Raw genomic sequence first — 22,714 nt, 5'->3', positions numbered from 1 at the left:
AGGGGGAAAAAATGGACTGGCACATTCAGCAACTGAAAAGAGGTCAATGTAAGTCTGAACATAATGAAAGTACTGTAATTCCCCTTATAATGATGGGGTCAATTATATTCTTATGACATATGGGAAGACAATCTAAATGACCTATATAACTGAAGTCATTATATAACGCAAATAAGGTTGCTTAAAAGTTGGTGGGGACAATTTGAGCATCCTGAAAAGTTGGTAGTGTTGTGTCCCTACCGTCCCTATGCAAACCTAGGCCCTTGTTATAAAGCACCATGACAACAACAACATTTTCATTTCCAGGTCAGACATTTTATTTCAAATTTTTCTTACATTAAATTTCAATGACTCAACTCACATCTTCATACAGTAACAACATCAGGAAAAATAAATACACCCTGAAATAAAAAAAGAAAAAACTCACTTCCAAATATGGAAGAAAATGAAGTGAAACTGTGCATTGGATTTTTTTCAGCAGGCTTGAAAAATGCACCTCTTACATGCATCACTTTTAAACATATGTACGAGCAATAAATCGTCCATTTCGACTCTGTAACGCAACTTTATACATTACTATTCCCGTCGATAAATCTTCCGTCTGAGCCAAAGGGATTTTATTGCACTTTTAAGAACCCTATTAAGCTCGTGGCTAATGCCAAAGCCTTCTCCATCCTGTTGTTCGTCGTCAAGTTAATGAAGCACTTATATAAATCAAGATCTCTACAGGAGGGAACAACAGGTTATGGAAAATAAGATATGTACTGTACACACAGTATACAAGGGTCAGGCCGCCCTGGACAGGCACAAAACATTCTTCTTTTTTTTTCTACACGATACATAAATATAGTTTTATTTCAGTGTTTAAAGTTTCTATTGCTGGTTAAATCACACGCCATCTTAATCACTGCTATTGACGGCGATAGACGTCCAATCCATTTTGACTGGGAGTCAATCCAATGGATTGGACATCTATCGCCGTCAAAGGCAGTAAAATATTTACTGTCTGGATTGAAAAGGGAGATATTGCCATTCAATAAACAGGGGGTTTGTTAAATCTAGGAATATATATTGCATATATACACAGAGGCTTAGCGATACATGGATCTGGATCGATTTATTGGTTAATTGGCGTGCCAATCAAATCGGTGGAAACGAAAACGTGGATCAACATGGTTAGCTTTCAGATATTCAATTATGTTTAAAAAAAATCTAAAATATTTTAAAAACAGATATCTCAAAATAGTAATTTAAAATTTTTTTTATTGTTTCAGGTCATCTGTGTCAAACTTGAGGCCCGTGAGGCAGATGTGGCCTGCCACGTCAATGAAATTGGCGCATGTAATTATTTTCAAATTAAATAATTAATGAAAAATAAACTAATTCATCCTTTTTGGTTTTGAAAAATAAATTTAAAACAAAAAATAAATAAAGTTTTTCAAAAAGGATATTTACTGTTTCTTTTATAATAAAAAAATGGACACCCCTGCTTTAGGTGAAATGTAACTACAGTATGTTAAATGTATACATAATATCATAAAGACCGACAAAAAACATGTTGTCCAAAGAATTAATATCGTATCGTCATGTAATTGGTGATGTACGCCCATAGTTTATGGAAACATATAAAATGTACATATTTAGAATAGATTTCAATAGTTTGGTCCAAGAACTGAATCAGTAAGATACAGATATGACAAATAAAGTTAATTTTCTTGACCCATGTTAACTTGCATAATGAAGTTTCAGTCCGCATTGAACATGGAATGGAGGAATCGCCGCGTGGAATCGTTCTGGAAAAAAATTCTTCCATTTGCTTTTGAAACATCAGGCACTTCTCTTTGTCCCATCAGGAGCAGTAAGGTCCAGTCACCAGTGGGTGATGTTCTATGATCCCGAATGCAACCCTACTTGGCACAGTTCTAGAGGCAGAAGTGGAGGATCGATGATGTCATAACGTAAGATCCTGTGGCTCCCGTGCGGTCCCATCCAAACAAAACTCAATCCAGAGTTTAGTTTCTTGGAAAACAATATGAAATGATACTGGTGTTCACAAAAATGAATATTCCGCTGGAGGCCCGTAGGAAAATCCAGGGAATGCCCCTGCTGCTTCTTTGATACTGCTGGTCACGCTGAAAGTGTCGTTGCACAGGGAAGACGACACGGGTAGGTGAGTGAATTCTGGGTCAAAATGGCGCAAGTCGGTGGGACCGCTCTGCAAATTCAAGCAGGAAATTGTATTAATATTTATCCTTGATCAAGCAAAAATATACTACACTCTAGCAAATTAATAAACAGTGCAGTTATAAATGGTAAAATAATTTAGACTGTGGAGTATGTCATGTCTGAGTTAAGTAAATGCATTAAAAAGCAATAAAACTAATATTTGTTTAAAAAAAAAAAACATCGGTTTAAAATATTCAGTGAGACAATTTTCAAAATTTCAAAAATAACCGCTGATCGCTTTCTTTGATGTAGGGCTGCAGCTATTGATTATTTTAGTGGTCGATTAATCGATTAACTAGTTAATTCGAACAATCGAATAATCGGACAAGGAACATGAAAAATTAAAATACCTGAGCTGAGCCTCAAATGGTATTAAAAAAAAAAAAAAAGACTAACATGGGAAAAGTCCGCTAGCTTAAATACTATTGTTTTTTAAAAAATTATTATTATTATTTATTTTTATTTTTTTTACAATGCTCTTAACAAATAGTTCAAACACATATTCACACAAAAATGGTTAAATATACCTATAAACTAAATTACGAATGCATTTTAAAAACATGAGCTCAAACAAAAACTGAGCTTATGTTGGTCTTAACAGGGAGCCGCTGGATTCACCCATGTGAAATGAGTTATGTCATTTCACTGTTGCCACTAGAGGGCAGTGCATCCACCCAAATCAATAAAGCTAAATGCAAACACTTTCAAAACAAACCATTACAACGCCACTTTAATTAAACGAATACTCGAAGCAGCAAATAATTCAATAATTCAAATCTTTTTTCTAATCGATTACTCTAGTTAATCGATTAATCGTCGCAGCACTACTTTGATGTAATTATGTCAAGCTAATTGTCTCAGGGCAGTCAGAAAAAGACGCTGAATGTGTTCCAAACGGTTGAAACTTGTGAAAAACTTATCTTGGTAAGTTTTTATATGTTCAGTAATGATATGTTTGAGTTGAAAAGTCTTATTTTGAAAATTGAAAATCTTGATTTTTAGATAGACTATGATAGTCATACATGTACATTTTAAGCTAGTTTTGTGTTTGTGTCAATTTCCGTTAATCTTATAAGTGGCAGGGACCTTTGGAAATATAAAAGAACCTTTTGTGTTGGCCGTTATTTTATTAGCTGGGCTTGCTAGGTTCACCTATAGTGATGTCAGGACACACATGATTCATTAAAACAAATAGAAAATCAATTTATGTGTTTATCTTCTTATTCCTACTTGAAATCTGAACCTACCACAGAGGGGATGAACGGTGGCGTGATCTTCTTGGCCATCAGGTCATCCCAGTTAATTGGAGAGAAGAAGGCATGGTACTTCAATTCCAACTGCAGTAACAAATAATTGTAATCAATACATCTTCCATGTCGAGTCTAGTTGAATATATCGTTGTGTACTCACAAAATCATCCTTCACCCCCAGCCTCTTGGTCCGATCCTTCTGCAGGAGCCCCTCGAGCAGCTCCCTTCCCGCGTTGGACACGTTGGGTTTGAGTACTGGCACCTTGTGCAATATGTTGTTGTACATCTCCGCCGTGTTGCGGCTGTAGAAGGGAGGCTACGCCATGCAAAAGTAAGCAGAATTTAATTTAGCACCTGCTCAAAAAAGTGGAATTGAGGTTTCATGTCGCGATTTCAACTTACAAGTCCGTAGAGCATTTCATACAGCACAGAACCCAAACACCACCAGTCAACTGTGCGGTCGTAAGCCTGCTTTTGGAGAACCTCGGGAGCCAAATACTGTGAAGATTAAACAAAAAACATGACAATCCTCTCTTGTTACTGGTTTGCTGACTGTAGAGCAGGGGTGTCAAACTCATCTTTGTCGAGGGCCACATTGTAGTTATGATTTTCTTCGGAGGTCGTTATGACTAACCCATTAGCAAATGAATCGACTCTTTTGATAGTCATTGAATTGTTACAGACATTGTTGAGCTATAAATTGTCAAAATTCTGTAAACCTGAGCATGCTGCTGCAAGACGTGACGCATTCGCGTCTCTAAATCAATAAATGCACTGAATTTAGTCGCTATTGCCACTTCTGGGAGATGATTGGACGAAACTTTACCTGTCGAAATAAAATCATGAGGTTTAGCAAGCCTTCTTTGCTAATTTTGGCTCTTTGAAAACGGTTGGGACAAAACGCAACTTCAAAAAGGCAAACGTAAGTGCTCAGTTCTCATTAAAAACAATGTAACATTAACATTAAAAATAACTAATAAAACATGAAAAATCCCCGACCAAAAAACTTTATTCTGGTATTTGAGTAGAATAAAAATCAGTGAAGATTTTTTTTTTGCCGAGCAGAAAAAATGCGGTTCTGAAGGGGTTGATACTTAAAATTAGAATTTTTTAATAAATCTATATTTTTGACCTACAGTACTGTGCAAAAGTTTTAGGCAGCTGTCCTGCCTAAAACGTTTGCACAGTACTGTATGTATATATTATTTTCTTATTTCATCTACATTTGTCTTCATTCATTTAAATTTTGTAAATGGCGGAAAAATAATAAAATCGGGAAAGTATTTTGTTTATTTGAATTTTTTTAAAAATTTTATTTAAAAAAGGAAAAATGGTAACTATTGTTTTATTTTGTTTAATGTTTCATTTGTTTACATTTAGAAAAAACCCCATTAATGTTTCATTTGTTTACATTTGGAAAAAAAAAGTTAACATTCTCTAAACATTCTCTATTTTTTTTTTCTTGTAAATGGAAAACACAAAAAAGGACTCTACAATAAATATTCCTTATTTTATAGTTTAATTTAAACAAAAAAAAAATTACTCATTTCTGGAGTCCCCGATCTTTCATCGAAGCCTACAGAAATTTTATTTAAATTCCATTTTAGCCAGAGGCATGAAGTTGATGAACATAATATACTTTCGGGCGCAGAACAAAACAAAATGGCGGGCCCGGAGTTGACCCCTGAGCCTCGAGTTTGACACCTCTGCTTTAGCGACGAAAACTGGTCTCAGTTCCTACCTCAGGCGTTCCACAGAACGTTGTTGTAGTGCCATTAGGTTCAAGTCCCTCTTTGCAGAGCCCAAAATCCGTTAAGACAATATGTCCTTGGGAGTCCAACAGAATGTTCTCAGGCTTGAGGTCCCTTATGAAAAATACCGGAAATATTACACACAATGCTTTCTTATAACCGTCCACTAGAGTGCACTGATGCTTTTTATAAACCTACCTGTACACAATATGCAGGGAGTGAAGATAACCCAGTGCACTAGCGATTTCAGCAGTGTAAAATCTTGCACGAGGTTCCAGAAAGATTCTTTCTCTTTGAAGATGGTAGAACAGCTGAAAAGAAGAAAATTGGTTAAAATCCAGGAGAAATACTTTTTAAAAACTGAATTTAAAAAATTTTGAAGCATACCTCGCCCCCATTCACGTAGTCGAGGACGAAGTAAAGCTTGTCAGTTGTTTGAAAGGAGTAGTGTAGTCCTACTAGGAAGGGATGCTTGATGTTTTTCATGAGTACACTGCGTTCAGCCATGATATGCTTTTGCTAGAAGAAAAAAAAAAGTTGTTTTTTAATCGATAACCATCGACTGCGGTCAAACGATCGCTCCCAGTTCAAATGGATCACTTAAAATCAGAAAATGTGTCTTACTTCTTTCTTTTTGAGGATGATTTTTTTCTGGAGCACTTTAACGGCGTAATATTTGGTGGACTCCTTGTGTCGGGCCAGCAGAACCTTTCCAAAACTGCCTCTGCCGATGATCTTGAGGTAGTCGAAATCGCAGGGTTTGATTCTGTCAAGCAAGGTCATCACGATTAGTTGAGGTAAAGGATGTGTAATTGATGTTTTTGTCGATTTTTGTACTTACTGAGTGTCCTCGGCAAGAGAACTTTGCGAATTTAGGAATCTCTGAAAGATGAAAATGAGGAAATAAAGGTTATTAAATTCAAGTATTTGCTAAGAAATATGTACGGGCTAATTAGTTATGCTTACCCTTTTTTCGGCAAGGCCATTTTCAACTTCTTCGTTTTGGTTTTCATCAATTTTCAGGAAATTATTGACTTCCACACTGAAATAAAGATAAAACAGACATTGTTTTCTGTTTTAAAATGATATGTGTGAATAGTTGATGACACGCCGCATTCAGTGGAGTGAATGAACCATCTGGCATTCGTAGACAGGTCAAGTTTACAACAGGTGCCTAAGTGTTAACCCGTCTGAGCAAAAGCTTAAGCGGCTGACTCATGACAAGGCAGCTCGGCGTTAGAACGTTTGAAGGACGCACATGATCGATGGAAAAACTGAGAAAAATTGAAGCAAATTGATATTGGAATTTTTAGAATTGAAATTCTGAATAAAATCATTAAACCAGGAATTAAAAAACAATTTAAAGTGAATTTAAATAAAAGCACAGTAAAAAATGAAGTATTTGATATAGAGCACTGCCTTCAACGTGGCTCGAAAGCGGGGATTTTAACCTCTCTCCCAGTTTTTATTTGGCACCGATTGACCACGGAAAACCGGAGATATAATCCTTTTAATTTCAAAATGGTAAATATGAAGGCACTCTTCACTATTTAAACTCTGAACTGTTTTCTCCACCAGAGGGCAGTCATGCTCTTTGGACGAATGATGCTTCATTTATGTAATTTTTTTTCTCGTCGGAATTCAATTATTATTTTTTTTGTATTTCTTTGGCTTTATGTGGTTAAGTTATGGGTTATTGTACAGTTTCTTTACTAAAGCCATCTCCACCCTGAACAGCCATATGTAACACCACATCACCCAATGTCCAACATTCATTTACATGCTATATACTATTTGCAATTATTACTAAGTGCAATATTCGATGCCTCACTGTCAACTTCTGCTACTTCTATTCACACATATTCTATGTGGAATACTTATTTGCAATATTACATGCAATATTAATGTGCAATATTAAATGCCTTCACTGTCAACTACTGGTACTCCATTTATTTGCACTGCCTGAACATAGGACTACCTCATACTTTTTTATATATTTATTTAAGTTGTATATTTTTATTCTCTCAAGCCACTTTCGAGATTTTTACTTGCCCTGCACTGTAAAGGGAGATGCTCCACAATTTCATTGTACAGTTGTATAATGAAAATAAAGGGCTATTCTATTCTATTTTAGTATTATTTCAACAACAGTCCATGTGGATAACACAGTGCTCAGAAAAAAATACCATTGTTTGAAAAAAAAAAAATCCAACAAAAATATAAGCAGTTACTTACAATGTTACTCATTACTTCATTATTCTTTTCGCCAAATACTTTTTTACTTGTACTCAAGTACATTTTTTGGACGACTACTTTTACTTGAAGTAACGCTACTCTTACTTTAGTAAAATTTTTGGCTACTCTACCCACCTCAGTTTACAGGTTACCACCTGCTTATTTTGAGTCACGTCCTATTTAGTTTTTACAGGTTACCACCTGCTTATTTTGAGTCACGTCCTATTCATTTGGGCACGTTCTCGAGTCACTTGCTGTTCAGTAACCCAAAATCAACAGGAAGTGACTTGTAAATGCCCCAAAATCAACAGGGAGTCACCCGTAAATGCAACAAAAAGGGAAATGAATTGACGAAAAATCAACAAGAACTGACGTGAAATGCCCCAAAATGAGCTCATTGCCGGGCATTAACTGCCACTGACTGCCATAGATGTCCAATCCGTTTGAAGTGGGAGGGATGGCGTTGCCATCCGTTCCAGTTCAAATGGATTGGACGTCTATTTGTTATAAAATAATCAGCAGAAGGACAATGTTTTTCTGTTTGTTAGTTGCTTTGTAAATCATGAGTTACCTAGAGGTTCCCACCCCTAATATATACCTAATACATCTTGACATAAATACTGAAATCACATATTTTGGCACTCCTATCCCTCCATATTACCAAATCAAAACACCTACTCACTACCTGGCAACATCTCTGTTCCAAAACTTCTGTTTTAATTTGCTTATTGGTTTACCCACTGAACACTAGGGATTGTGCAAAGGTGATTAAGCAGTACTACGCTGTTCCAGGCTATCATAAAAGACCTATTCTTACCCTGCTGCCTTATTGGACCCAGATTAAGCTTTTCACAGAATGTCCTACCGGGTTTAGGTGGCAGATTAGCTCAGAAATAGCACTATCATGAACGCTTATGTTTCACTGCCATTGACGGCGATAGACGTCCAATCAAGGGTGTAGGTTTGCATAGGAACGGTAGGGGCATAACACTACCAACTTTTCAGGATGCTCAAATTGTCCCCACCAACTTTTAAGAAACCTTATTTCCATTATATAATGACTTAAGTTATATGGATAAATAAAATTGCCTTTCCATATGTTGTCAGGATAGTTTTGACCCTACTATTAATAAGTGAATTATTTCATTATGTTTAGACTTAAATTGACCCCTTTTCACTTGCTGAATGTGCCAGTCCATTTATTTCCTCAAATGCACGTTTGATTGGCTGATGACTTGACGCCCCCCCCCATACACACGCACTCACACCCCCGATAAAAATACAACATGTCGACAACATGCCATGCCTCCGCCGACCCTTTTCGGCCAGCAGCAGCCACATCAATGTTTTGGAGGTGGGGAACACACCACTAATTTTTTAACGTTTGTGTTTTCTCCTGTTTAGGTTGATTAAACTGAAATGTAGTAAAACGAGGTTTCCCCCCCTTCTCCCCAATTTTCATTTTCATTTTATTTCTATGGTCTATCAATCCTATCAATTAATAATGTTCATATTTGTGCGAAATGGAGCCCTGACCCTCGTTCACCCAATCTGGTCTTATTAATGTCCCGTCCCCAGCAAAAACTGTACATGCAGATTATGCTGTTATATCGTTCCTACCAATGCTGAGACCAAATCTACGCCCTTGCATCCAATCCACGAGTTCAAATGGATTGGACGTCTATCGCTGTCAATGGTAGTGAATGAATCCTGTCTACAAATTAAATATAATACTCACTGTTGGCAGATATGAGGTGTCGACACCAGTTTCTGGATGAAGTCATTCAACCCCATTTTTCTCTCTTTGATGAAAGCTGAAAATGGAAGAAATAAACGAGTAGGTAAGTGCATGAAAAAAACATAAATGAAAGCACAAAAAAAACTCATTAAGTGCATTAATCCCTGTGCGCGAGGTCCAAAAATCCTTTTATAGGACAGATTTGCGCCTCTGCGTGGAACTCTTAATACTGCGGGTTTAATGCTTACGCAACAACTTGGGTCATTCATTCATTCAAGACGTCGGGGGTGACCTAATCACACTTTAATTTCAAAAGTCAACATTTGTTCATGTTAATTTAACGGGTGCAAACGCGTAATTGCGCGTCAAATTGTTAGAAGAACGATACGTTCTTATTTGTGGATTTTTTTATGATATAACACGAATAGAAATAGATTTAAAGTACATAACATGAAGTATTTTGTATTTTATATTCGCTCACCGGTTAGAACAGCAGCGATTCCCCTCATTTTGCAGTACGTGAGGTCGCATCCAGCTTCGGTCACAGCCATTTTGAGATAAACAATATAGTCCTCGTTTAATAATTCCACTCGATTAATCGGGAAACCAAGATCGACGATTTGATTGTTCGTATTTAAGAGCGCGGAGCTGAAGTGAAGGCGCTCCGCTCGAACTTGACTAAAGCCGAAGCGGGACAGCCGCTGTATTTATATCAACCACGTGGTGTCGTTGCTGACGCCCACTCACGTCACGGCCGTCGCCGTGACAACCGGGGGGGCGTGACGTCACGGGATTCCGCTGCACCCGGATTTCGCCTGAGGGAGGTGGATGATGACGGTTTCACTGCAGAGTGGGAAGATGTGGGAGGCTGAGGATGGCTTCCTCCGCATTTCTCAATCTCATGGAGAATGAATGAAATATAGTTTAATGTGTCATTAAATAGGTGATTTCAGTATTTATCTCTTGTCAGATTTATTTCAATATTTATTTTTGTAGTTCTGTTTGTATTGACTAATATCAGCGTTTAGATTTTTATTATTTCTGTTTTTATTTATTCCAATGTTCTATCCAGCATTTAATTAATTTTAATGTATATTTATAATTTAAAAAAAAAATTTTTAAACATTACTTTTTTAAAAAATTATTTAATCTTTTCTTTTTTATTCGAATTTTTACAGACCGTAATTTTCAAACCATACGCCCTTACTTTTTTCCCTCATTTTGAATCCTGCGGCTTATATTCCAATGCGGCTTATTTGTTGATTTATTTGCGTTAATAGGTAACACTTCATTTGATGGCGGTGTCATAAGACTGCCATAAGACCGTCATAATTATGACGTGACACTATCATGGGCATTAATGAATGCTGATGACAGATGCCATTAATATGATCTGGCAGATTATGCCCCATTTATGTCCAGCTCAGATCTTTTACATCCATTAAAAAGTGAAATAATTTGCCAGATGACACAAATGATGCCTGTCATAAGCATTCATTAATGCTCATGGCAGTGTCATGTGCTATTTATGATGGTCTTATGAGAGTTTTATGGCGCCACTGTCAAATCAAGTGTTACCAAATAAGATCATAACTAGCAATTATTGAAGCAACTGGAACAATAACTGAAGAAATAATTAGCACAGAACATGAATTTTGATTGTTATTTACATCTGTAGCGCTGCAATACATGCTAGGAGGCATGTTGGACAACAACAGTGTAACCAGCAGGTGGCAGCAGAGGTTGACTGGCTCCCCCTAAGGAACAGTGATGGCCAAATGAAGCTTCTTGAAGCAATGAAGCTTCGCAGGCATTTAGTTCAAGGCTTCATGGTGGTTCATTTGGTCTTATGACAGTCATGTGATGTCGCGGTCAAATAAAGTGTTACCGGTTAATATATTTTTCTGTAAATATCCCATAATAGAGTGAGGAAAGCTGCGGTTTATAGTCCAGTGCAGCTTATCTATGAACAAATGTCATTTTCGTGTCAAATTAGGTGAGTGGCGGCTTATAGTCAGGTGTGCCTTTATAGTGCAAAAATGACAGTACATAAAAAAAAAAAAGAAAAAAAAAATTGGTTCATTTGATCTTTTTAATGTTTATTTCCACATTTAGTTCTATTTTTCATTTATTTTAACACATTTTCATTTTATGGTGTATTTCAACATGCAGTAATTTAAACGTGCTAACAACTCATACGCTTCTTTATTTCTACATTAATTAATTTTTTTATTTATTATTTTACATTTAATTCTTATTTCATTTTGGGCACACAAGTTTCTCTATAATCTCTGACAAAACATGCTACCTGAGACAAGAACTCTCTGACACCAAGCAAAGATCAACTTTTGCTAGTCCAGACATAAAAAATAAATAAATTAAAGATAAAAATGTTCATTTTTGGTCTATTTTAACATTTAGTAATTTAGACGTGCTAGCAACTCATCCGCTTCTTTATTTCTGCATTAATTAAATTTCTTGTTGATTTATTTATTGACATTTAATTCTTGTTTCATTTTAGCACACGTTTCTCTATAATCTCTGACAAAACATACTATGTGAGACCAGAAGTCTGTGACACCAAGCAAAAATTAACTTTTGCTAGTCCAGATGAACACCATAATAACCCAACAGCATTCTGAATTACAATTTAGCATGAAGTTGGAAAATAGCAGACCAGACCTTCAAAAAAGCACCAAGCAAAAATCAACTTTTGCCAGTCCAGATGAACACCATCATAACCCAACAACATTCCGAAATCAAAATTTAGCATGAAGTTGAATAATAGCAGACCAGACCTTCAAAAAATCTCCATTTCGATTGCCACAACATTAGCTCGCATCATATCAGTGTTGTTGCGGGATAAACCATCCTTTGCTTTTTAAAAAATACAATCATTTCATAATACTGAAAGATGTTCAATCCATTGTGACGGGATTGGTGCCAGTCAAAATGCATCGGACATCGACCTCCTCATCGATGCCTCTCAATGTGTTAAAAGCAACCAAACGGCAATTACTTCGAAGTCAAGGTGACTTTGCTCAACCAGCGTTATTATATAAATTCAAAGAAATGAGACGTGACGCCATTGGCAAGTGTCCGCAACGATCGGGTCCATCTGTTGTGGATGTGGTCCACTAACCTTCTAAGTTACATAAGTGTGCCATTATGCAAATCTGTCCCCGAGCTGGAGGGGAATGACAGATCTGCATAACAAACTAGACTGTGAGTGATTCGGGTTTTTCCTTGGCAGCTGAAATGAGAATAGTTTGTATATTTATATCATTTCGCCTGTGACAATCTTGTATTCATAGAAGGAAGTGAAATAAGACCGAGAGTATACTTGTGTCATGGAAAGAGGAAGTGAAGTGCACTTTCTGACGTTTAAAAAAAAGACACTTGCAGGTGCGCCGGTGCTGAAAGCACAGCAAACACTCAGCGAGATCGTTTTACACAAAGAAACACGTCAGAGGGGATATCATGACACCAATCTTGCTTGGTTTTCACACCTCATTCTTCTGAATTATTTAGATGGGGTATTGTCATGATATATTGTGTGGAGGCATCCATGTTTTCAATGTAATGGGTAACAAAAGAGTTAGGATAGGAACGTTCACGTTGGCGTTGCCCATTTAAAGATGTCACTGGCGAGGTGTGGTACTTGCTAACTGTGTCAATAGGGCGTCTTTGCAGCACAGCACAATGTTTTTGCCAATTAAGTCAACAAAAAGAATGCCATGCACGTAGAAGCACCTTACCACTGTGACCTAATTAAGATAAAATGCTGTGTTTTCTCAGAGTACAGGATGTAGAGCGTGGTAGTGCAATACAGTATGGTTATGACATACTTCCACTCCTAAAAGTACTGAAAAGATTAAAACCTAATTACATTGAGTACTGAATAGTTGCAATTATCACCATGACAAATACAAAATGAACTCCGAAACAAAAATATCTGTCAACCAATTTATTCGGAGAGCCTTAAAAATTCAGCAGATTAATGACCCAGAAGTCAATCAGCAAATTTACTTTACACCAGGGCTGTAACAATATATCGAAAAGGTGATATATCGTGATACTTTGTAGCCCAAACGGTTATCGATATGCTCCCACCAAGAATCGATATATCGTTTTAAAAAGGTGTCATTGTTTAAAAAAAATAAATAAAAGGAACCAAAAGCTTCCATTAGAACATTGTAGAGTTAGCTCGCTGGCTGCCATTGACGGCGCTAGACATCCGCTTCATTTTAACCGGATTGGACGTCTAGCGTCGTTAATGGCGCTGAAACCAGAGCATTCACAGCCAGTCTTTTGTGTGTATTTATAGGTAACTTCCTGTTCAATTCAGGGCATTTACAGGTTACTTCCTGTTGATTTTGTATCTTTTCCTATTCATTTGGGGATATTTTTGACCCACTTCCTTTTCAGTAACCCAAAATCAAGTGGAAGTGACCTGTGAATTCCCCAAAATAAACATGAAGTGACCCATTAATACCCAAAAGGAAAAAGAAGTGATGGAAAAAAACAGGAAATGACATGAAATGCCCTAAAATGAACTCGTCCAATCCGTTTGAAGTGGGAGGGATGGCAGTGAATAATTCGCCGCCACCCTCTCTTTTCAAATGGTTTGAACGTCTACTAGCGATAAACTCATTCCAATTCACCGCAGAAGGATTAAAATACAGTCATGTGAAAAAATTGGGACACCCCATTAAATATTCAGTTCTTCGTTAAGAAATATTCACATATTAATGTCTGATCTGTTTTTTCTCTATCTCTGGAAAAGATAGTGATTTAATTGCAGGTAAACAACAAATGTTAATATTGTTTTACTCATTAAACCAAAAATATCAACAAAAATCCATATTCTAACTCAGGAAAAAGTTTGCTACACTCCTCAATGCAGAATACTTTCAGCTGTGAGATGTTTGAGGATTTTTTTGTTGTTGTTGCATGTTTTATGCATGTACGGCCCGTTTCAAGTCACCCCACGGCATCTCAATGGGATTAAGATCTGGGCTTTGATTCGGCCATTCCAGGACTCTCCAATTCTTCCTTTTTAGCCAGTCCTTGGTGGATTTACAGGTATGTTTTGGGTCATTGTCATGTTGCAGGGTCCAGTTTCGCTTGAGCTTTATTTTTTTCACAGATGATCCTCAAGCACCCTCTAATACACGACAGAATTCATGGTGGATTCTATTATGGTGAGCTGGCCAGGTCCTGCTGTAGCAAAGCATCCCGAAACCATAAAACTTCCACCTCCATGCTTCAAAGTTGGTATGAGGTTATTTCCCTGGATTGCTATATTGGGTTTACGTCAAACATGTCCTCTGTTCTGGTTTCCAAATAATTCAATTTTAGATTCATCTTTCCAAAGAACACTTTGTCTACATTCACTCTGGTAAACCTCAGTCTGACCTTCATGGTCTTCTTGGAGGGCAAAGGTTTCCTCCTTGCACACCTCCCATGAAGATTAAACTTGTGAAGTCTCTGTTTAATTGTAGAGGCATGCACTTTCACATCAACATTAGCAAGAGCCTGCTGTAGGTCCGGCAAGACCTCCGCATATTGGCAGTTGTTTTGAATGTCCTCCACTTGTAGACTATATTTTGGACAGTGGAATGGCTGATTTAATATTCTTTTGAGATCTTTTGAAATCCCTTACCAGACTCACAAGCGTCTACTATCTTCTTTCTAAAGGCCTCAGACAGCTCCTTTGATCTCACCATGGTGTTTCCCCTCACTTCAACAGTCAGTCACTGTTAGAAGTATTCTGTTAAGGAGTGGGGCTAACTTTACTCAGACTGATGCCAAAGACTGGTAGATGGCTACAAAAAGCTTCTCACTGAAGTTATTTCAGCCAAAGGGGGTAACACTAGCCATTAGGTGGTAGGGTGTCCTAACTTTTTTCTCAGTTAGAATATGCATTTTTGGTGATATATTTGGTTTAATGAGTAATTAATGTTAATTTTTGTTGTTTACCTGCAATTAAATCACTTTTTTTTTTCCAGAGACAAGAAAAACAAGATCAGACATTTATACAGTATGTGAACAGTTTTTAATAAAGAACTGAATATTTAATGGGGTGTCCTAATTTTTTCACATGACTGTAGCTTGTTTTTCTGTTTATTAGTTGTATTGTAGAATACTATAGAATGATTTTCCTGACCTGTGTATCGATAATTGTCGTATCGCCATATAGTGAGATCATAGCTATAATGAGCCTTTTATCAGAAATCATACCTTGAGATACCCAGAGGTTCCCACCCCTACTTTAAACCCTATGGAGCATGCATTTTTCTTGCTGATTAGGAGACTGAGGGGAATTGCACTACTAAACAACCCACTGAACATACAGTAAATTAATCGAAATTCCTTAATTCCTCTTTCAAATATGTAATGGAGAAATAGTTTTATTTTTTCAATTCATTCAATCCCGACTTTTGTCATGATTTTCTTTAAAACTGGACTCATGAATTGTATATTAACTGACCATTAGATACAATAGTTACTGAAAACTGAAAATATTCGAATGCAGTTCATCTTTTTTATTAATGATATACTTATTTTAAGGGGATCATTTCAAGTCATGGCTGACTTTAGATGACCGCTCACCTCTAGATTTGGCCACTTTGTTCTTCAAGCGGAAGAAAACCTCAACACTGATTGTTAAATTTAACATCTCCTGCACTCGTGCTATTAATTGTCACATGCCGTTTCACAAAATTGCTTCTGTTTTCTACCATCCTGTTAAGTCTTGTGACTAATGCGTGAGAGTCAGACTTTACTATCACTTCCCAACCAACGGGTCAGAATAATGAAAACCCCCTGCCAAGAGTGCCAGTAACAGCCCTTGAACCTTCATATCAGACCTTTCTTATCTCACTCCCGAGTGATGATGATATTGGCTTTTCGTAATTAGTCGCAGTGTTTTCTTGTTTGTTTTTTTAATATGGCTGGTATTAAATCCTAATGTTGTGGTTATGAGACAGCAGAAGGTGTAGGGATGAGTCACTCAAGCGAACCCAACAAGCTGCTAGCTAATGACTACGCAGGGAATTTAGTATTCTGTTTGGTTGGAACGATCGTGCGCCTCCGTTTCACACCCACGCAGTCACGACTGTGAAAATTCAGTCTCTTCTTTTCACATTCGCAGTCAGCGTCCATCTCACATTTTGGAGAGGTGGCGAGCCAGATCGCTCCGGTTAGAGACGTGACTGGAATCACACTGCGTTTCCTTCCATGCTTAATTTCCGGGCGGGAGATAATTTATTTTCATTCCTGCATTTCCATGGGGAGATTGAATGTTTATAGTCTGGTTAACTGATTCTATCAGCCTTGCAACGCTTTGACATAGAATAACCTTTGCCAGGACATGACTAAATAGGTTGAAAAGTATCAAAAAGGATTAATTTATTTGCTGCCATTGACGGTGATGGACGTCCAATTCATTATGAATGAGGCCCTCCCAGTCATTTCAAAAGCTCTTATTCATTTATTGCTTATTTAATAGTATGAGGTCACATATAAATTAGGGCTGTCAAAATTATTGCGTAAACGGGCGGTAATTAATTTTTTAAATTAATCACGTTAAAATATTTGACGCAATTAACGCACATGCCCCGCTCAAACAGATTAAAATGACAGCACAGTGCAATGCCAACTTGTTACTTGTTTTTTTGGGAGTTTTGTCGCACTCTGCTGGCGCTTGGGTGCGACTGATTTTATGGGTTTAAGCACCCATGAGCATTGTGTAATTATTGACATCAACAATGGCGGGCTACTAGTTTATTTTTTGATTGAAAACTTTACAAATTTTTAAAAACGAAAACATTAAGAGGGGTTTTAATATAAAATTTCTATAACTTGTACTAACATTTATCTTTTAAGAACTACAAGGCTTTCTATCCATGGATCGCTTTAACAGAATGTTAATGCCATCTTGTTGATTTATTGTTATAATAAACAAATACAGTATTTATGTACCGTATGTTGAATGTATATATCCATCTTGTGTCTTATCTTTCCATTCCAACAATAATTTACAGAAAAATATGGCATATTTTATAGATGGTTTGAATTGCGATTAATTACGATTAATTACGAATAATTAATTTTTAAGCTGTAATTAACTCGATTAAAAATTTTAATCGTTTGACAGCCCTAATATAAATTAAAATGTGTCATTTTCAAATACTGTAATTTTTGGACTATCCCTCATTTTGAATCCTGTGGCTTATAGTCCAGTGTGGCTTATTTGTTGATTTCTTTGGGTTAACTGTGACCTGTACTACGAACAGAGTTCAACCTCCCCAGAAGTAATCCAATTTACCAGCGGGTAACCGGAGTTGACAAAACCTGGTTATCTAGTTTGTGGTCAATCTGTGCTACGACGCTGATTATGAGGTTGATTAGTCGAACCTGTGTCAACCCAGTCAAGAGTTACTGCGCGTTCACATAAAAGGGGGCGGAGACCAGAGTCAAACACTACCTGTGACGATGGCAAGGACACCTTACTTCACGGAGGAGGAATGCGCGATAATTATGCGGAGTTATGAGGAATTAAAATCCACCCTCACCGCGAAATCCAATACCGCGTCGGCGAGTAGGGCGCGACTGGTCTGTTGGCAGCGAATTTACAGATCGTGTGATTTGTGAATGCGTCAATATGCCAGTTTACTTATGTCCATGAAAAGAAATAAAGACTGCTGTCGGGACAATAAAATAAGATTTGGTAAATGAATGAATGAACGTTAACTGTAAGAAATATTTTTTATCGTGCTTCGCCACATAAAGCAGGATGATTGTATGTTTCGTCCCATTGACTGTATGAATACTAGAGCTGGGAATCTTTGGGCACCTAACGATTCGATTACGATTACGATTCAGAGGCTCCGATTCGATTACAAAACGATTATTGATGCACCCTCCCTCCCTCCCTCCTTTTTTTTTTTTTTTTTTTTTTAAAACGTTTTGTACATTAGTTCCAAAATTGTTCAAAAATACTCTCAGGCTAAACCAAACTACTATTTCAGTATCAAGTTAACATATAGCAGTAAACAAATATAAAAAAATAACAGTAAATAAAAAACTCCAGTCCCCATTCTGTATCAGCAGCTTTAAACTACATTCAATTAATTTAATGTTGTGAATCAACCGTTAAAGTTGTTAAAATTGCTCCCATTATTCCATAATTTCCCTTTTGTCTACTTTCAACATGTGAAAGTTTTAAAACTATTTTAAAGATGGATTCAAGTCAATATTTTACCGATTTAGGAGTATTTTAGATAAAAAGTTAATTAGGTTTGCTTGGAAGGTTCGCTACAACAGCCTTGCAGGGAAGTGTACTGCTTTAAGATGGCGGCCGTTTACTAACGCCCGCATCTAGCTTTTTGTAGATGTGCTGGAAACGCTACCGAATCTATGTTGCATCTAGTCCTATATAAATGATATCTACCGTAACATTATGTGGATGTACTTTGTAGCAGCTTTTCGGCAGCAGTCAGGTATGTTGTTGTGTTTTTTTTATCTCGTGGCATGAGTTGAGCTAGAGCCGTGAGTTGAGCATGGGCATTACCCGAGGGGCCGGGTAATGAGAAGCATGATGTTTAGCTACTCTCGCTCCGTTCCTCATTCCGAAGACCGCGCGGCGCTGAGCGTGTTGTACTTCCGCTTTACTTGGCATATTTCAATAATCGGAATTTGGATGTTTGTGAACCATTCTCGAATCTTCCACGGCCGAATCGCGGATAATCTAAGAATTGGAAATTTTGCACACCTCTGATGAATACATATGTCCTTTTTTGTTTTTAGACTGGGCCTAAAAAAAATCCAGCCCGACCTGGCCCGAGCCTGATCAATTAACTTGAGTTGCAGGCCCGAGCCCGAAACTCCCCCCGAAATTTTCGAATATTTGTGAGGACTCAGGAGAAGAACGAAATGCGGAGATGCCATGCGTGGTTGCGTAAATTAAAGCCAGTCTTTTGTAACGAATTCTCACAGTTAAACAAGACTTAAGATGGATATTCAATAAACATTTATATCTTTTATACGGGCTCCATGCAAGATCTCACCACGTGGCGTCAAAATGATAACAAGAACGGTGAGCAAAAATCCCAGAACCACAAGGGGGACCTAGTGAATGACCTACAGAGAGCTGGGACCACAGTAACAAAGGCAGTAACAGTCAGTAACACAATGCGCCGCCAGGGACTCAAATCCTGCACTGCCAGACGTATCCCCCTGCTGAAGCCAATACACGTCCAGGCCCGTCTGCGGTTCGCTAGAGAGCATTTAGACGATCCAGAAGAGGACTGGGAGAATGTGTTGTGGTCAGATGAAACCAAAATAGAACTTTTTGGTCGAAACACAGGTTCTCGTGTTTGGAGGAGAAAGAATACTGAATTGCATAAGAAGAAAACCATACCTACTGTGAAGCATGGAGGTGGAAACATCATGCTTTGGGGCTGTTTTTCTGCAAAGGGACCAGGACGACTGATCTGTGTAAAGGAAAGAATGAATGGGGCCATGTATTGAGAGATTTTGAATGAAAATCTCCTTCCATCAGCAAGGGCATTGAAGATGAGACATGGCTGGGTCTTTCAGCATGACAATGATCCCAAACACACAGCCAGGGCAACAAAGGAGTGGCTTCGTAAGAAGCATTTCAAGGTCCTGGAGTGGCCTAGCCATTCTCCAGATCTCAACCCCATAGATAATCTGTGGAGGGAGTTGAAAGTCTGTGATGCCCAACGACAGCCCCAAAACATCACTGCTCTAGAGGAGATCTGCATGGCAGATCATTCACATACATTGTGTGAAAAGCCTGTGAAGAGTTACACAAAACGTTTGGCCTGTTATTGCCAACAAAGGGTACATAACAAAGTATTGAGATGAACTTTTGGTATTGACCAAATACTTATTTTCCACCATGATTTGCAAATAAATTCTTTAAAAATCAAACAATGTGATTTTCTGGGTTTTTTTCCACATTTTGTCTCTCATGGTTGAGGTTTACCCATGTTGACAATTACAGGCCTCTCTAATATTTTCAAATGAGAGAACTTGCACAATTAGTGGTTGACTAAATACTTATTTGCCTCACTGTATACAGTATGTGTGTGTGTATAAATACTGTATATTTATGTGTATACATCCTGAAAAAAACATAATAACACATTATATGATGTATCTTTTCATTAACGGCAAGAACTCCCATACAAATCATGCTACCAAACTGTAATGCCACCAAAATTCATCGTCATCCATCCTAAAATTTACAATTCAAATAAACTTCAAGCCACTTAGCATGCCTAGCTGCTTGATTTTCCTGGTTACATCACATTTGTTTGCATGGCCACTTGTTGCAAAGCAGATATGATCGTCCTCCATTGGACAAAAATGATGCTTGACAACCACATCCATGCGAACGCTGCCAGCTTGTGTTTGGTCTACATTTTCAAGGCCTCGGTAATCAAATTAGATGATGAAGCAAAATGAACAGGACGAGAAAATGCTTTCGACGCATCCGCGCGATTATGAATATTTCCTGATTCCCAGACATGACCAGGCATAAAAAGTTCCCCTCTCAGGTGCTTCATCCTGTTTGTCGCTTCAACACTGACAATTTCATTAAACGTCCACGTACCTATGATGGATTTCTTGCCTGTCTTCATCTTTCCTCCAGCACAAAATGAGCTCCTACTGTGACTCAGCAGTTAGTGGAATATTTATCTGCGACAGAGCATCCACATCCAAATATCTGTGACTGCAGTCTGTGCATACACATCCACCTCCCTCTTCCTAACAATGGCTCTCACCGCAGTGGGAAAAGTCCAAGATTTAAAGGCAAACAACTTTTCTCTGTGCACCGTCGTCCCGATTCACATCGCTGTGACGCACATGCTTTGTTGTACACCTGACATTCAAAATCCTGGAACAAAACAAAAAGCAGGTGTCTAGTTACTTCTCCCACGAGTGTGAGGCGTCCCAGGGGAACCCCGGTTTCCATGACCGAGCGCTTTTAATTGGCCACAGTTGCTTATATTGAAAGACTGGGTGTGTTTTGACATTATATAATCCAGTTTTCCATCTTAATTGGCAAAAACAAGTGAGGACTAGTCTGAAAATTGGAGTGTTGTTGTTATAAAGCAACATGGAAAAAAGATGGCAAATGTGTTTATGGAAACAGAAGGTGCAAAGAAGGAATTCAGACGTTGATTTGACTGAAAAAGAAGCAGAGTATAAAAAATTGTGAGGGGAAGTGACTTAATTACTGCAACTATGATGAGACGAATCTCATTACACATGAATGATGTGGTATATTTTTCTGCTTGTTTTGAATTTAGAGTTTAATGCATGACTGAGGGTCGGAAGCGATCAAACGGTCCAGGTTCTGAAGTAGCAAAGCAGCCCGTTTTGTCACACTTCCACATTGACTTCATAATGTATTGACGGCTTAGATCGGTCATGCACTGCGCCTCGCATTCAAGTAGGGGGCTGTCCACATTAAGAGGAGCTATCACAAACACGCACGCAACAATCTAACGCCGGATTTCTATTGAAAAAGTACAAAAGCTGTACCGCATACAAACAGGAAGCATTGTCTCAGGAGTGATTTGTTCGAGGATTCAAGGTAATTATTATATTTTTCGTACCATGCGTGGATTTTGAAACGTGAAAAAAATTAATGGGAGAAATTAGCCGCTAGTGCATTGTCGTCATAGTTTATATTCTAATAATATAGAATAATAATATAAATATATAAGATTTACGTAAAATAAATGCTAACTGCACATTTTTTTTGCTTTCAACCAAGAATCGAGACTGTTTTATGTCCATGTCTATAAAGAATTTGGGGATTTAAGCATTTATTCACAAAACCTTTCACAGGAAAAGCTCTGTTTACATCAGGCGGCTGCTAGCTACATTCACTAACAGACTAGCATTGTACTTGGACATCTTAATGTAAAATAAACGCTAACTGCAGTTTTTTTTTTTGTTTTTGCTTTTAACCAAGAATCGAGAATGTTTTGCGACCATACATGTAAAGAATTAGGTGATTTAGGCATTTACTCACAAGAATTTTCACCGGAAAAGCTTTGTTAACATCAGGCGGCTGCTAGCTACATTCACTAAAAGACTAGTATTGTACTCCGACATATTTACGTGAAATAAACGCTAACTGCATGTTTTATTTTTATTTTTGCTTTTAACCAAGAATCGGGACTGTTATACGTACATATCTATAAAGAATTCGGGGTTTTAAGCATTTATTCACAAGAATTTTCAACGAAAAAAGCTCTTTGTCTGTAATTCCACTCGGTCAGCTTTGACGGCCTCGCCAACAATGCAGGCCCCCTATTTATCGGCCCCGCGACCCTTGGCCCGTCCGTACATTATGGAGTCTATGTTTCCACCATGTTTCACCGTAGATAGAATGTTTTTTTTTATTGCAATGTTGTGTTACAGTCCCACCAGAAGCATAGGCCGAGTTTAACTTTTTTGGCGTGGGG

At 37.7% G+C, this 22,714-nt stretch overlaps 1 protein-coding gene across 2 annotated transcripts; it reads right to left on the bottom strand.

Moving 5' to 3' along the window:
• Nucleotides 1–1,200: 1,200 nt before the first annotated feature.
• si:ch211-195b13.1 (STKc_SGK domain-containing protein) lies at nucleotides 1,201–21,052 on the bottom strand. Of its 2 annotated transcripts, none has more exons than XM_057828343.1 (12): nucleotides 20,848–21,052; nucleotides 9,201–9,276; nucleotides 6,194–6,269; nucleotides 6,069–6,109; nucleotides 5,852–5,993; nucleotides 5,615–5,746; nucleotides 5,426–5,538; nucleotides 5,218–5,341; nucleotides 3,879–3,974; nucleotides 3,637–3,792; nucleotides 3,474–3,563; nucleotides 1,201–2,215 (listed from the first exon to the last, which is right to left on the bottom strand). In XM_057828343.1, the coding sequence occupies exons 1-12, from the start codon at nucleotides 20,873–20,875 to the stop codon at nucleotides 2,051–2,053; spliced, it is 1,239 nt and encodes a 412-aa protein (XP_057684326.1). In that variant the 5' UTR covers nucleotides 20,876–21,052; the 3' UTR covers nucleotides 1,201–2,050. The 2 variants fall into 2 exon arrangements, with proteins under 2 accessions (XP_057684326.1, XP_057684325.1); XM_057828342.1 differs by lacking the exon at nucleotides 20,848–21,052 and adding an exon at nucleotides 9,682–9,896.
• Nucleotides 21,053–22,714: the final 1,662 nt, after the last annotated feature.

This window comes from Corythoichthys intestinalis, chromosome 22 (genome assembly GCF_030265065.1).
Source record: "Corythoichthys intestinalis isolate RoL2023-P3 chromosome 22, ASM3026506v1, whole genome shotgun sequence".
In the NCBI taxonomy this organism is placed as follows: Eukaryota; Metazoa; Chordata; class Actinopteri; order Syngnathiformes; family Syngnathidae; genus Corythoichthys; species Corythoichthys intestinalis.
This window is presented reverse-complemented; position numbering and strand designations above follow the sequence as displayed.